This window comes from Dendrobates tinctorius, unplaced genomic scaffold (genome assembly GCF_039654945.1).
Source record: "Dendrobates tinctorius isolate UK_male_01 unplaced genomic scaffold, ASM3965494v1 ptg000117l, whole genome shotgun sequence".
Classification (NCBI taxonomy): domain Eukaryota; kingdom Metazoa; phylum Chordata; class Amphibia; order Anura; family Dendrobatidae; genus Dendrobates; species Dendrobates tinctorius.
This window is the reverse complement of record NW_027361785.1, coordinates 12832947-12848436: the sequence shown is the minus strand read 5'-3', so window position 1 is coordinate 12848436 and position 15490 is coordinate 12832947. Positions and strand designations below refer to the sequence as shown.

General features: G+C 43.8%; 1 protein-coding gene across 6 annotated transcripts in view; it reads right to left on the bottom strand.

The window, feature by feature from the left end:
• Nucleotides 1-15490, bottom strand: part of INPP4A (inositol polyphosphate-4-phosphatase type I A) — a 197972-nt gene that overhangs the window by 29724 nt on the left and 152758 nt on the right. For all 6 annotated transcript variants that reach the window (XM_073590559.1, XM_073590561.1, XM_073590563.1 and 3 more), the window contains 4 exons: nt 13554-13677; nt 12710-12836; nt 10892-11032; nt 10342-10439 (listed from right to left, as the gene is read on the bottom strand). In XM_073590559.1, the coding sequence (XP_073446660.1) occupies nt 10342-10439; nt 10892-11032; nt 12710-12836; nt 13554-13677 (490 nt within the window). The remainder of the gene's footprint in view (nt 1-10341; nt 10440-10891; nt 11033-12709; nt 12837-13553; nt 13678-15490) is intronic.

Sequence of the window (15490 nt, the reverse complement as noted above, 5' to 3'; positions counted from 1 at the left end):
TTTGGGAGAATGTCCTATGGTCTGATGAAACCAAACTGGAACTGTTTGGTAGAAACACAACTTGTCGTGTTTGGAGGAAAAAGAATACTGAGTTGCATCCATCAAACACCATACCTACTGTAAAGCATGGTGGTGGAAACATCATGCTTTGGGGCTGTTTCTCTGCAAAGGGGCCAGGACGACTGATCCGGGTACATGAAAGAATGAATGGGGCCATGTATCGTGAGATTTTGAGTGCAAACCTCCTTCCATCAGCAAGGGCATTGAAGATGAAACGTGGCTGGGTCTTTCAACATGACAATGATCCAAAGCACACCGCCAGGGCAACGAAGGAGTGGCTTCGTAAGAAGCATTTCAAGGTCCTGGAGTGGCCTAGCCAGTCTCCAGATCTCAACCCTATAGAAAACCTTTGGAGGGAGTTGAAAGTCCGTGTTGCCAAGCGAAAAGCCAAAAACATCACTGCTCTAGAGGAGATCTGCATGGAGGAATGGGCCAACATACCAACAACAGTGTGTGGCAACCTTGTGAAGACTTACAGAAAACGTTTGACCTCTGTCATTGCCAACAAAGGATATATCACAAAGTATTGAGATGAAATTTTGTTTCTGACCAAATACTTATTTTCCACCATAATATGCAAATAAAATGAAAAAAAAAATAGACTGTGTTTTTGTGGATTTTTTTTTTCTCAGTTTGTCTCCCATAGTTGAGGTCTACCTATGATGTAAATTACAGACGCCTCTCATCTTTTTAAGTGGTGGAACTTGCACTATTGCTGACTGACTAAATACTTTTTTTCCCCACTGTATATTAACCATTTCCATAGCACTGTGTTACTGCTGGACCATATTCCATATTCATACAATTCCATCCCCTGTATTCATGTACTGTATATCAGGACAGGAGTGGCACTGTGCTGAATACAGGCTGTAGGCCCATATTAGAGATTCTACACTAATGATAATGTAGTGTCACCTTAGGGTTATATATACATAGATGAGAAAATATTTCAATGTTCGGTTTATGTCCGCCGATTAGGCAATATTCGGCATTTAATACGTTGATTATTCGCCGAACATAACCTAATGCCATTCACCTCAATGGGAGGCAAAAACAAACGCATGTATAACACCTTATAATAGCCCCAAATGCTGCCAAAACACATCAAATGAGGGACAGACACCAGGAAAGTGGCCTCAATTCACCCACAGTACAAATTGCAGCATGGCACTGCAGCAATCAGCCAGGCATGAGGTCTCAGGGTCTGGGCCGGCATTTACAGCTTTCAATTGAATGTCACAGTAAGGCGAGGTGGGTGAGGGATCGGTGAAGAGCCCATTTGCTGGGAGCCCTGATACCACATGCAACACCTCTACCTGCTTTCATACTGATCCACACTGATCCATACTCAGGTGGCACAAATATCAGTTTTGTAGACTACCATTGTCAGAAAAATTTAAAGGATAGTAACACGGGCAGTTGAATCCAAGGTGGTGGAGGCCTGATGGTCTCGGAGGCCTACTGCTACAGCAATACGCATTAAGGAGACCTAACCAGTAGTGTTCACATTTCCAAAAATTATTGGCAGACACCACAAAAGTGTCATCAATTTCACCACAGTAGAAATAGTATAATAGGGACCGACAGGTCTTCCACTACACCCAATCCAGCAGATGGACACCCAACCAGGAGTGTTCACATTTTAAAAAATGAGGGCCTGATGCCATTGAAGTGGAATAACTTTCACGAGAATAGAAATAGAATAATTGGGATCGACACGTCTTCCACTACAGTTAACCCAGCAGATGTAGACCAACAATGCATGTTCACATTTCAACAAATTTGCAGCCACAGAAGCAACACTAAAGATATCACAGCGTGCAGTTACGTGACATTAATGCATCACACTAAAAAATGCAATATCACCTAGTCTGTACAGTCTGCGACTGGGGTGTAAAAGTCCTTGGAGATCCATGACTTGTCTTGATGAAAGTTAGGCGGTCTACACTTTCAGGGGACAGCTGAATGCACTTATCCATCAGGTCACCACCAGCAGCGCTGAAGACACTTTCTGAGTGAACGCTGGCTGCCGGGCACGATAAAACCTCCAAGGCATGTGAAGCGAGCTCAGGCCACACCTTCATTTTGAAAGACCAAAGTGTGAAAGGGTCCAAACCCTCCCTATGGTACTGATATAAAGTTCTAGACACTCCTGCACCATCCTCTCCATTCATTCACCACGTGTAAGACTTGGATTCTGTTGTGCTGGTGCACAAGTTGGTCTAAAAAAAAAAGTGTCAAAGGGCTCACAGAAATTGCTTCTTCCACTTCCACCACTGCTGCTGCTACTAATGTTTTGGAATTGACGAATTGACATGCTGGAGGTTGGAAGTCTACAGCTGTGATGCAAACTGTGTGCTTCCCTGCTGTCTTGGGGAAAAGCTCTCTTAAGGTTCTATAAAAGCGTGTGTCGATACTCAAGCGCTTGCGGGTCCCTTTCTAGTGCGGGAATCACCTGGCAAAGTTTGGTTTTATAACGTGGATCTAATAAAGTGGCAACCCAGTAGTCAGCATTATTCCTAATCATAACTATACGGGGATCATGTTGCAGATAATGCAGCAAGAAGACACTCATATGTCAGGCTCTACCATGAGATCTGAGCCCACGCTGTGTTGGTGGCTGGGTAACAATAAGGCTCGTTTCATCCGTCCCCTCCCACCAACCATGAACAACAGAGAGGGGAGGATTATCCTCTTTATTCGACAGTTGCTCACCCATCACCTTTTCCTCCTCTATTTGTTCCTCGGATCTTGCACCTTCGATAAGTTTGTGTTATCACCAGCCCCCCCCTCGATTGCAGTAATCCACCCTTCCTTGGTACCCGCCTGTGTGACGACAGTCTTGAACTTAGAGACAATGTTATCCCTGCCTCAGCCTACTCTGCTTCCCCCTCTTCTTCTGGGACCACCATCTCCTCCCGCAGGCTATTCAAACTCTGCTCAAGCATATGGATAATAATAATAATCTTTATTTTTATTCCGCAGCGCTTTACAGTTTTGCACACATTATCATCACTGTCCCCGATGGGGCTCACAATCTAAATTCCCTATCAGTATGTCTTTTGAATGTGGGAGGAAACCGGAGTACCCGGAGGAAACCCACGCAAACACAGTGTAAGGTAGCGCTTGTCATTAAGGTAGGGGATACTCGCTAGGCAGCCAAATAACCAGGTCCGGCACGGGTTTCTCATATAACTCCAACAGTCCATGCGGTTTATTAAGCAACATAAACTATGAATCAGCAACAGAAAGTTCCTATCAACAGCATAGCGTCCATGACAGAGCTCCACTCTGTTAACCCTGTAGTCACACAGGTTATGCAATGTCCAATACGCAGGCTCCCTAGCCTCACCCCGTTGCCGAGTTACCTCATGGTTGCTTCACCACTCTGCAAACGTCCATTCCCTTCCCTGGGAACTCTCAGGCACTTGCAGCCATTAAGCACAGCGTCCACATGCTGTCAGGAAGGCAGCCACGTCAGCCCAGACGAGACCTTCCATACGGACCAACCGGGTCCAAGCATTCACTCATGTGACCTACCCTGGCCACCTTATATGGTCCGTAGCCACGCCCACCAGATTACATGGCTGTGACCTCATCACAGGTCCTTCAATCATTCACACACATATACTTTACTATGACGTTCTAGACACCGCCCCTAGGTGGGTTTGTAGGTAGCTGGTCCTGCCCATCTCACCAGCTACCTGGAAAGCTCTCCCTGACACAGTGTAACGAAAGCTCAACAGTACCTCTGCTGATCAACACACATATTCAAGCTTCCATCCCAAGGCCACCTACCTTGGGATACATAACGATCATTCAGCATCCTGCCACTCATCCTCTCTCCTGGGACACCCACACAGTGCCCCCTAGCGGACACAGTGGTTACTACACCACAACGGGGAGAACATTCAAAATCCTTGCAGATGTTGTCCTTGGTGGGATTCGAACCCAAGACTCCAGCGCTGCAAGGCTGCAGTGCTATCCACTGAGCCACCGGAATAGATGAACGGAATAGTGATTCTGATGACGGAATAGTCAGCGCTAACCATCTTAGTAGCCATTTCAAAACTGTGCAGAAGGGTGCAGAGGTCCTTAATCTGTGCCCACTCTGTAAACGTGATATGCACCACATCCGTACTGCTTTGGCCCAAACTATATGACATGACATACGGCATCGGGGATAGTTGCTGCTGCCACAGTCGCTGCAACATGGGCACCGTGTCGGCACATCACATATCAACCTTTTAACTGGCATGGACAAAGGCCTCTGTATCGATGCAAGTTGATGAGCAGAGGGGTGCGAACGGCGGAAATTAGCACACAGCTTACATGCATTCTGGAGCAGCTCACCCAGGCCAGGATAGTGGCTGAGAAAACGCTGTACCACCAGGTTGAGGATGTGAGCCATGCAAGGCACATGTGTGAGTTTGCCTCGCCGTAGGGCTGCCACTAGGTTTGCACCTCTATCGGACATGGCCTTCCCTGGATGCAGGTTCAGCAGGGACAGCCATTGATCAAATTCAACCTGGAGAGCTGTCTACAACTCTTCAGCTGTATGACTGCGATCTCCAAGGCATATCAATTTTAAGACTGAGTGATTACGGTGAGCCCTGGCTGCGCCGTACGGAGGTGGTGGGGGTTCGCTATGCACTGTTGGAACACGTGTCTCGCGAATGCAGAGGATGGGGGCGCAGGTGGAGGCCCTAGAGGAGATGGAGGAGGCAGAAGCAGTGGCGGAAGTGTTAAATGTAGAGGCTTGTCCTACAAGCCTTGGGGATTCCAAGACTTGTGGAGCACTGCCTGTCCCCACAGCCACCAGAGTCACCCAGTCAGAGAGATGTAACGCCCTTGGCCATGCTTACTCGTCCAAGTGTCTGTGGTGAAATGCACCCTGGCACACAAAGATTTTGTCAAGGAATGGGTGATGTTGTCTGCGACATGCTGGTGTAGCACAGACACAGCTTTCTTAGAAAAGTAATGGCGACTGGGTAATTGGTACTGGGGGACTGTGACGGCCATCAGCTTTCGGAAACAGTCTGTATCCACCAGGCGGAAAGGCAGCATTTCCGTGGCCAACAAATTGGAGATGGTGTAGTTCAAACTCTTAGCTTTGTCATGCGAAGGTGGAAACAATCTTTTCCGTGACCACAACTGCAGAACCATGGGCTGGCTGCAGTGCTGTGAGAGGGCAGAGTACGGTGAACCGGACAAACTGCTGGACTGTGCAAGCGGAGATGTTACTGTGGATTAAGAAACTTGTGGTGTGATCGTTCTCCGAGATTGGTCAAAAACAGCAGGCATGTCCACTTCCGTTACAACTGAAAGCGGTCTCTCAGTGTCACTCGATCGGGTAAAGAACCCGAGGTTCTGCGGTCAAAGACCTGTGTCCCAATAGTTGACATGGTAACAGAGGAAGAGCTAGAAGCAGCAGATGCGATTGATGGGGCGGATGATGGTTGTTGAGATCCGCTGGTCTGCATTTTTGCGCAGTGGGAATCACACAGTAAAGCATGTTGATTGCACATGTGAAGGTTCATACGTGTAGTAGTCAAATTATTGCACATTTTACCTTTTTTTGCAAAGCTGGCAAATTACGTGAGCTGGCTCATCCTTTGCAGTGTCAAAAAAAGGCCCAGGCTAGGTAACCTTTGCCACTCCTGCGAGCTGCAGACCCGTGGACCCTGCTGGTCAGAGGTACAGTTATGACAGGATGCATCACTCATCGTGGCTGCATCACTACGTATCTGCGATGGACGGTGCAGCGTAACCTCCTCGTCTTCCTCCTCAGATAACCTACTCAGCTGTGTGCCTCTATGTTCATGCCAACTGGGATCTAACACCTCATCATCATCCTCTGTGTTATCACATTCCTCGTCACTGGAGTCACCCTCCTCCTCTTCTTGCCCTGACAGCACAGTACAGTCCGCGTAAGCTTCAGATATCTGAGTCTCATCAGGGTCACCTTCCCCCCGGAGTTAACGTCTGATGACAAGGGTCAGGATGCTGTTCAGACCGTACTTCTTCCTGCCCCGGATAGAAGCTAAAAAATTTTGGGCATCGGTGCAGATTTCCTCCTCTGTGAAGCTTTTGAGTACACTTCTGAAGAACATGGCATAGAATGCGTGAACAGCTCTTCAGACTCACCCATCTGTGGTTCCGTACAGTCAGTTGAACGGTTGGATAGTTGGGATGCGGGGAAAAGCAAAGAGAATTTGGGTGCCACTTCTGTGGACTGTACTGGGTGTGATGTTGAGGTGGAGGAAGAGGAGGAGAGGCAACTTGAAGCTGCACTTGCCATCCACTCGAGTACATGCTCCTTCTGGGCATCATCGACAAGCTGTACCGCTGTGCGTCTGCCAAAGAAAGGTAGTGGTGTAGCCTTTACAGTAACATAAGTCGGCAGTTGTCTTTGCATAGGATTTGACTTTGCTTCACTAGTGCTTTCAAAACCATTACCACCTACCCCACGTACACCTTGAACACCAAGCCTAATTCCCCTTCTACCACGGCCTCGCTTTTTCCCAGTCTTGTTGCTCAGATAATGTGGAAGGAGCACAGTATTAGCAACCAAAAATTAGATTTTAAACTCTGCAACACCTCTGCAAACAGCTGAATTTCAGGGACAGTAAATTCAAAGTTGAAATATGGCGTTCTGTATCGTGTTAGTCACAGAAAAAAGAATCGTTTGAGTGTGGATGAGGCCAGTATGACAAAGTTGTTATGCTACAAACAATTTTAAAGTCAGGTCCCTTACTGTATGAAGTTAATAACAGAAGAATTTTCTTTTGGACCAAGGATCAGGTCTCTATAACACACTAGATGCTACAAACTATTTTTAAAGTCAGGTCCCTTACTGTATGACGTTAATAACAAGAATTTTTTCCGTGGCCTATGGATCTGGCCTCTAACACACTAGATGCTACAAACTATTTTTAAAGTTAGGTCCCTTACTATATGACGTTAATAACCAAATAATTTGTTTGCGGTCTATGGATCTGACCTCTATAACACACTAGATGCTAGAAACTATTTTTAAAGTCAGGTCCCTTACCGTATGATGTTAATAACAAAAGAATTTTTTGTGGCCTATGGATCTGGCCTCTATAACACACTAGATGCCACAAACTAGATGCTACAAACTATTTTTAAAGTCAGGTCCCTTACTATATGACATTAATAACAGAAGAATTTTATGTGGCGTCTGGATCAGGCCTCTACAGCTTAATTTCAACCCAAACAAATGACAAAATGTGATATGGAGGGTTGTCTAACTTTTTGCAACTGAAAAATTATAATTTTTTTTAATGTGCCTTAGGTCTGCAGACAGGTTCATATCACTGCCACAAAATGACAATGTGAGATACAGCAGGCTGTTTCATCTTTAGCAACAGAAAAAATTATAACTTTTTTTTTTTTTAATGTGCCTTAGGTCTGCAGACAGTTTTATATCACCACAGCACTAAATGACAAGGTGGGATACAGCAGGCTGTTTAATATTTTTTCACTAGCTACATGTGAATTAGAATGCTATACTCGTGCATGGATCACAATAGAAGCAGTGCACAACACGTGGCCTTCTGGCTTTTTTTTGTGCACCTCAGTATGGCCAAAAAAGAAAAATAAAGTGCTGGAAGGTAAATTTAACAGCCACACTGGACACTAGCTACCTACAGTATCTGACTGATATACAACCACTGAGCGAACTAGCTAAAATGTGGGATACAGCAGGCTTTTTCACATTTAGCTAGTGAAAAAAACATTAACTAGAATGCTATATTCGTGCACGGAGCACAATAGAAGCAGTGCACAACACACTTGTAAGGACATGTGCCCTGCTGGCTTCGTTTGTGAACCTCAGTAATGCCCCCCCCCCAACAAAAAAAAAATTCCTGGAGGTAAATTTTACAGCCACAATGGACACCATCTAACTGATATACAAACGCCTGACTAGCTAAAATCTTGCTGTTAACAGTGGCAGCATCAGGAGCAGCCTCTCTATGCTGTTACAGTGTCAAAACAAGATGTCCGCTATTTATATGGAGAGGGACATGTGATTTCTACAGCCAATGACACAATGAAGTTGTGTCAGGACATTATAGGCGTTCCCTGCGCCCTGATTCGCTAGCCGCAAAGTACACACAAAGTTGGGAAAAAAATGACTGCTGTGCTTACAAGAACGCCGCCTGAGCTCTACAAACCCCCTCCCCTGATCAAACACGTGCCAAACACTCATGATACACCATTATCGTTGCTAAAGTGCTGAAAATATTTTTGTGGCAACGCAAACATTTTCCCGCACTTTTACCAAATCTTACAGATTTTATAAAATTTTGCTCGGGTTTCTGATCACGAATCCTAATGTACCATATTTGTGCCAAATTTATGTTTGGCAAATGTTTTCCCAACAAATACGCTCATCACTAGTTATATATGTACAAGTAAATAAAACTACACAGATTATTTTTTCAGTACAAGTGCACAATGGACTGCATCCAAAAAGCACCACTTCACATAAGCAATTTTCCACTGGAACAGTGCACCTATGTGAAAAGATCGCAGTGTGCACTATAGACATGACTCTAATTCTAATGTATAGAATTGTGACAAATGAGACGAAAAGTGTACACTGATTAGTGATTTAGATAGGAGAGCAAAACACCATAAGGACTGCAATCACATCAAATTTCTTCTGACGTGACCATTGCGGTCCTCACAGAAGTCATGTGAATTAGCCCCAGCGCAGTACATCCAGGGATGATTGTATGAAAATGGACACAGCCAATTCCCAAGGCAGATGTAGTTAAAGAGGATCTCTCACCAAATTTTTCAAGTTGAACTGGACACGGAATCCAATATTAATTGTAGAGCAGAATATCTTTATTTTGCCTCTATGTTGTGGAAACATTAGCAATCAAAGTATTTAGCACCTAATGAGTTAACCAAGTGGGTATACCAGATAGTTTTCACTGAGGGCAGGTACTTCCTCTTACTATATGATGCTGACCAATCATAAGCAGGCAAAAACATGCAAAGGTAAGAAGAACAAACCTCACAATAACTTAAGTTTGTCAGTGTATGAAATGTAATGATACTGCTCTGATCTCCTGGCCTACTCTCCTGCATGAGTCAATGGTGGGTGGAGGCAGTGCAGCTGAGTTTAGCTGTGTCATGTTACAAACCCTTACATCAACTCTCCTGATTACTATGTCTGAGAGCAATCACGCTTATTTCAGAGCAACTTGTACTTACTCTGCCGTGAGAGCAGCGATTTAATTACATCTCACACAGAAGTATCCTGCTCTGATCTCACTGCAGAGCGATTACAAGTTGAGCACAACAGACAATAGCATGATTACTGACACAACTATGGGCAGGTATTGTAGGATGAAGGACAGTATAGTCAAGCTGACAGTGCCATGAGAGCAGGGTTTGTAATGTGACACAGGTAAATTCAGCTTTACTGTCTCTTCCCCACAGGGATCTTATATGAAAGGTATTAGTTATCCATGCCTTCTAATCATGCAGGTGGTTTCAAGGCTGTCTGCTATAGTGGGGACATGTTCTGCTTATTAAAGGCCAAAGAAGTACACGCCAATGAAAATTGTCTGGTAAAGTCCACTTGGTCTTAAAAAAAAAAGTTAACTCAATTGGTGCAAAATACTTTGATTGCTAAGATCTCTGAAAGGGAGAGGCAAAATAATAAAAAACAAAGTTTTATTCAACTCTGCAGTCACTATTACATTGTGTGTCCAATTCAACATGAAAAATTTGGTGAAAGATCCTCTTTAACCAAAATGCTTATGTATTCATACATTTAAGAAGAGTATCAAGGAAAAGGAAATTCACTGAACATGTGCTACAGACTTGTTATTTAGACCATGTTAACACATTCGTAGGTTTGCTGCTGATTTGCAGTGTGAATTCTGCACCACAAATCTGCAGTAATTTTATGTACGATAACAATGAATGGGGTTTGCAAAATTCCATCCATATTTAACAGAAAAAATTCCACAAGAGGATAAGACAATGCTGCAGATTTTTACAATTCTAGAATGCTGATTCACTGCTGGTCTGGTTTTCACAGTGGACATGCTTTTTAATACAGTAGGGTGAATTCAAATTGATCTTTGCACCAGATTTGAGCCCACATTTGCAGTGGAAATTTTTCACATTGTGTGAACATAGCCTTGTTTGGAAATACAAAAATTTACTAAAATTTGTACATTCACTAATTGCTTCTTATTTGCCATAAATCACAATAATTCAGTAGACACTTACAGTCTTCCGGTAAGACTTCCTTGAACTGTTCATAGTAAGAATTAAGTCGTACCAAGCTTTCAATGTTTATAACTTCCTGCAGCGACGTATCTCCAAATCTTGGTTCATAAAAAACCAACATATGCAAAATATTATAGCGCTTGTCAAACTAAGTACTTAAAAACAGCACACAAGTCATATGTACATCTAATCATTGGTGTATACCATAGTAAAAGGTAGATAAGTTAGAAGTCAAGAAATACAAAATAGAAGTATATCTGGTTTATAATCCAAGAGGAGCACTACAAATGGCTAACCACGCATTTCTGTCACGAGTCCCCATTTGGATACAGAAAAAAAACAAAACAGCATGTCTTCCTGACACTCCAGCAACAAAGCTGGTACTGCTGATTTGGTACAGGCTGCATATAGCACAAGCATATCCATACAGCTCGGGCAACCACAGTCGTCTAAGAATGACATAAAATATTACCCCAGTCTATACTTTCAAAAATACTCTATAATAGAAAAAAAAAGAAACACATCTATCCATCCTCATGATCAAGCTTACTTTTCTGCCAGTGTCTGCTGTTCATTGATCCCAACGTTGAATAAGACTGGCTGAACCCTTAGCAGCATCCCACTTTGAATCTCGCGAGGAAGGGCATCAAACAAGGCGCTCGGCAATGGGATGCGAACATTAAATCCATCACTTGAAAAATACATAACAAATCTCACATCAAAAAAACTGATATTCTGTTCTCTACTTTAAAAATATTTAGGGTACGTGCACACGCTGCGGAATGGGGTGCGGATTTGGCAGCACGGATTTTGTAAAATCCGCAGGTAAATCTGCAGGTCAAAAGACCTGCGGTTTACCTGCGGATTGGCCTGCGGTTTTTCATCTCCACAATGGAGGAGATGGCAAACGGCAGCGGAATTCGCAGAAAGAATAGACATGTCAATTCTTTCTGCGGTTTTGAAACCGCGGAAAAATCCGCACCGTCTGCACTGTGGTTTTTAATATCCATAGGATATTATGGTACTGTACACCGCAGCAAAAACTGCGCGGCCAAATCCGCTGCGGAACCGCAGCAGAATCCGCAGCGTGTGCCCATACCCTTATTGTGCATAATATTTAAAACAGCAGGTTTAGATGTTCATTAAGAATCAACAGAATCTACAAGGATCAGTAACCAAATAGATTGGTCATATAGTATATACTTTAAAAACTGAATCCATGATACCAGTATATTCACAGCTTTAAAGTGAACATTAAAATTTGAACTTTATTTTGTAATTTTTTTTTGTATCTAAACAGGTAAAAACTTCTTCAAAGACTGTTTCCTAGACATATCTTAATAGCAGTTGGAGTTCCGTTTTTCTGATATAGAGCTCAAAATTCAGTACAATCATAATACTTTAATTTAAAAATCATTGGGCAGCAAGAATCAGAGTCATCATTTCAAGAATGAATGTTTTACTCAGAAATACTGTGTCATGAGAGAAATCATACATTTAATATCCACATTGGGACCATGCCACCTGAGTGACTGGTCCAAGAGGCTAGCCACCTGATAGAGCGAGCTGTCACTCAAGAAGAGCCGGGGAGGCAGAATTCTCCAGCATTGTGGACTAGTCACCAGAGAGGACTGGTCCTTAGACTGAAGGTTTATCAGCTGGCCAACAGAGTGAAACATAGCCGCCTAAAATGACAGAGCCAGCGTCACGATTCCACCACTCATTGTGTCTTTGACGCAGTAAGTTACAGTTTAGCTGTCCAATCTGGGGAATGGGATGTGCTGAGCTGTCGGTATTGTGATTGATGGCTGAGCTGCCTAATCTGGGATTGGGGCATGCGGAGCTGTCAGTGTTGTGAGTGACAGTCCAGTCTTCTAATCAGGGCTGTGAATTGCTGGGTTTCCTTCAGGTGTCTTCCATCCAAGGTTATTACTTGGCTACTTAGCTGGTTGTCTGTATCTGATTGCTGCCAGTCATAGCCTTAGCTTGGTGGTGTTTGTGTGCCTTGTTTTTCAGTGCTCTGTTTCTGATCTATTGCTGCCTGACCTTGCCTCTGATCATCCATTTGCCTAGCCCCTCTGTCTTGATCTGCCACCTCCCTGGAATTCTGACCAACCTCAGACAGTAACCTGACTATGCCTCTTGACTACCCTGCTTCACATATGTCCGTTAGTAGTGACTAGCGTCACAGCCAGCATCTGCTGCTTGGAAATCTAGTAATTTCATGGGTAATAATGACTATACATTAGCTTACTACTATACATTTGCTATTGGCTAACTACCACAATTGGTTTTCTTTCCGCTTACAATTTCTTGATTGACATTGTTACTGAGTTTCTGCTAAATAATACAAGTTACATTATCTCACCGATTTCCAGTTATCACCGGCAACATATCAGTGGAGGAGTTCGATATGGCCTGGGTGACTTTGAAGGTCACATTCCTCAAGTCCATGATGCCCAAACTCATATCTTCTAACATGGCCAGCTCTTCTCCTAAAGGGCAAAAGTTGGACAACAACGGGACACGTGTTGGAAGAAATAATAGCATGAATTGCTGTAGAAAATTTCAGAAATTGAAGAGATTATGTGATAAAGGCAAGCCTTTCTTGTTCTACAACAAGTTGCTGATTCAGGTAGCCCCAAACCTAACAAAAAGCATTTGTAGCAGTCACTGACAATGGTCATTGTAGAGCGACGTCAGCTACCATCTGAAGGTATCAGAAACAATCACTGAAGTTATGTAAGCTTTTTGTAATGACTCACTCAGGCATCAGACATTTTCCTTGTATGCAAAAAACTGACAATTTTTCACCACTTTGATCAGTGACAGTTTTTTATCATCAAAATTTCATTAAAAAAAGTCTGGAGATTTCTCAGACGGCATCTGAGTGCTATCCAATTTATTCACAGCTCAATAGACTTGCATTAGTGAGTTTGATCCATGACTTGCATAAAAATCAGGCAAGTCTCTGTGTTTTGGACAAGCAAAAATCCACGGACATATGAACAACCCCATATACTATAATATGTACAAGTTCTATTTGTGAAAAGCACTGATAGAACTCGTAAGTGAAAAACTGAAGTCTGAAAGAGGCCTTCATGGCACAATGAAAGCTCTTATAGGCTCAGTCCTGGTTCTTAGCCATATGACCCCGGAAGGCACAGCTGTAGTGTACCCTGCGCCAGTGTATCATCCTACACAACACTCACCATACGTGCTGAGAAGACTTTCAAACTGCGCCAGAAGACCAATAGTGTATAACTGGCGCAGGAAACCATCGTCATTCAGACAGTTCCTCAACTTGATAATGAAGCCACAGATCAGCGCTGTTAGCTAAAACAGATAAATATGTTGAACATGATGTAAAATATATCTGCAGTTTTTTCTAAGCAAATCTAAAGGGGTTATCTAAGGATGTGAATGGATATGAGGGGTGTCAATCAATCAGAATTAACAATTTTTTTTTTTTTTACAAATCCAACAAGTCTTTTCTTGGTTGACAATATTTTTCAACCAAGCTATTTATTTATTGGGGTGCAACAAATATACCTCTGCAAGGTAGAAAGAGGAACAGAGGGAGAGAGAGGAGTGGGAGAGAGGGGTAGAAAGAGAGAGGCTATGTGCACACAGTGTTGAAACTGCTGAGGAATTTTCCCTCCAGTTTTTGCTAAATCCGCAGGTAAAATGACCTGAGTTTTACCTGCGGATTTTCTGCAGTTTTTGTGCGGTTTTCCCCTGCAGACTTCTAGAATAGAGCAGGAGGAAAACTGCAGCAAATCTGCACAAAAGAAGTGACATGCTGCAGTTTTCAATCCGCAGCAAATTTGTGCGGAAAAACCCACAGCATGTGCACTGCGGATTTTGATTTACATTGCCTTTAATAGTACTGTACATCACATGCAGTTCTGCTGCGGATCCACAGGGCCAAATCCTCTGCGGATCCGCAGCAGAATCTGCACCATGTGTACATAGCCAGAGAGAGGGGTAGAATGGGGGAGAGAGGAGTAGAAAGGGGGAGAGAGTTGGAGAAAGGGGGAGAGAGGAGTAGAAAGGGGGAGGGGGGGGAGAGGAGCAGAAAGGAGGAGAGAGCGGTAGAAAGGAGGTGAGAGTTGGAGAAAGGGGGAGAGAGGAGGAGAGAGGAGTAGAAAGGGGAGGGGGGGAGAGGAGTAGAAAGGGGGAGAGAGGAGGAGAGAAGGGAGAGAGCAGGAGAGAGGGGTAGAGAGGAAGAGAGGGGGAGAGAGGAGTAGAAAGGGGGAGAGAGGGGAGGGAGAGATGGGAAGAGAAGCGGGAGAGAGGGGTAGACAGATGGAGAGAGAGGGAAAGAGGTTAAGAGAGGGTAAGAGAAGGGGGGGGAGAAGGGGAGATGGGGATGGAGACAGAGGGAGAGAGGGGATAGGGAGAGGGAGAGAGGTGCAGAAAGGAAGGGGAAAGGTGAGTGGGAGAGAGAGGCAAAGAGGGAGAGAGATAGGGAGAGGGGGAGAAATAGGGACAGAGAGGGAAACTGGGCAAGAGAGGCAGAGTGAGTTAGAGAAGGGGAGGGAGGGGGAAGGAGGAGAAATGGGGAAGAAAGGGAGAGAGAGAGAGAGAGAGAGAGAAAGAGAAAGAAAGAGAGAAAGAAAGAAAGAAAGAGAGAAAGAGAGAAAGAGAGAAAGAGAGAAAGAGAGAAAGAAAGAGAAAGAGAGAAAGAAAGAGAGAAAGAAAGAGAGAAAGAAAGAGAGAAAGAAAGAGAGAAAGAAAGAGAAAGAGAGAAAGAAAGAGAGAGAAAGAAAGAGAGAAAGAGAGAGAGAAAGAGAGAGAAAGAAAGAAAGAGAGAGCAATCTCTAAAGATCAACTTCAAATTAATCTGATAAAAAGTTTCCAAATTACCCTGCAGTGCCACCAGAGGGGAAATAAAGCATTGACATGTTAGGTCCTCCTGAGGAGCTGACTCTGTATTGAGCTTTTATTTGCTGTGGCTAATAGACGTGTTCATTATAGTTAATCAAGATGGTTTTATTCCAAATTAGACAACTACGTTCTCTTAAATATCCTTCAAGATCCTGGTTAGGTAAGAGGCGTATGACCCCTAGACATCTGACTAATGGATCACAAGTGGCTGACACAGATTGGGAGATGACCCTGTTAAAGCTTGAACAGTCTACAGATG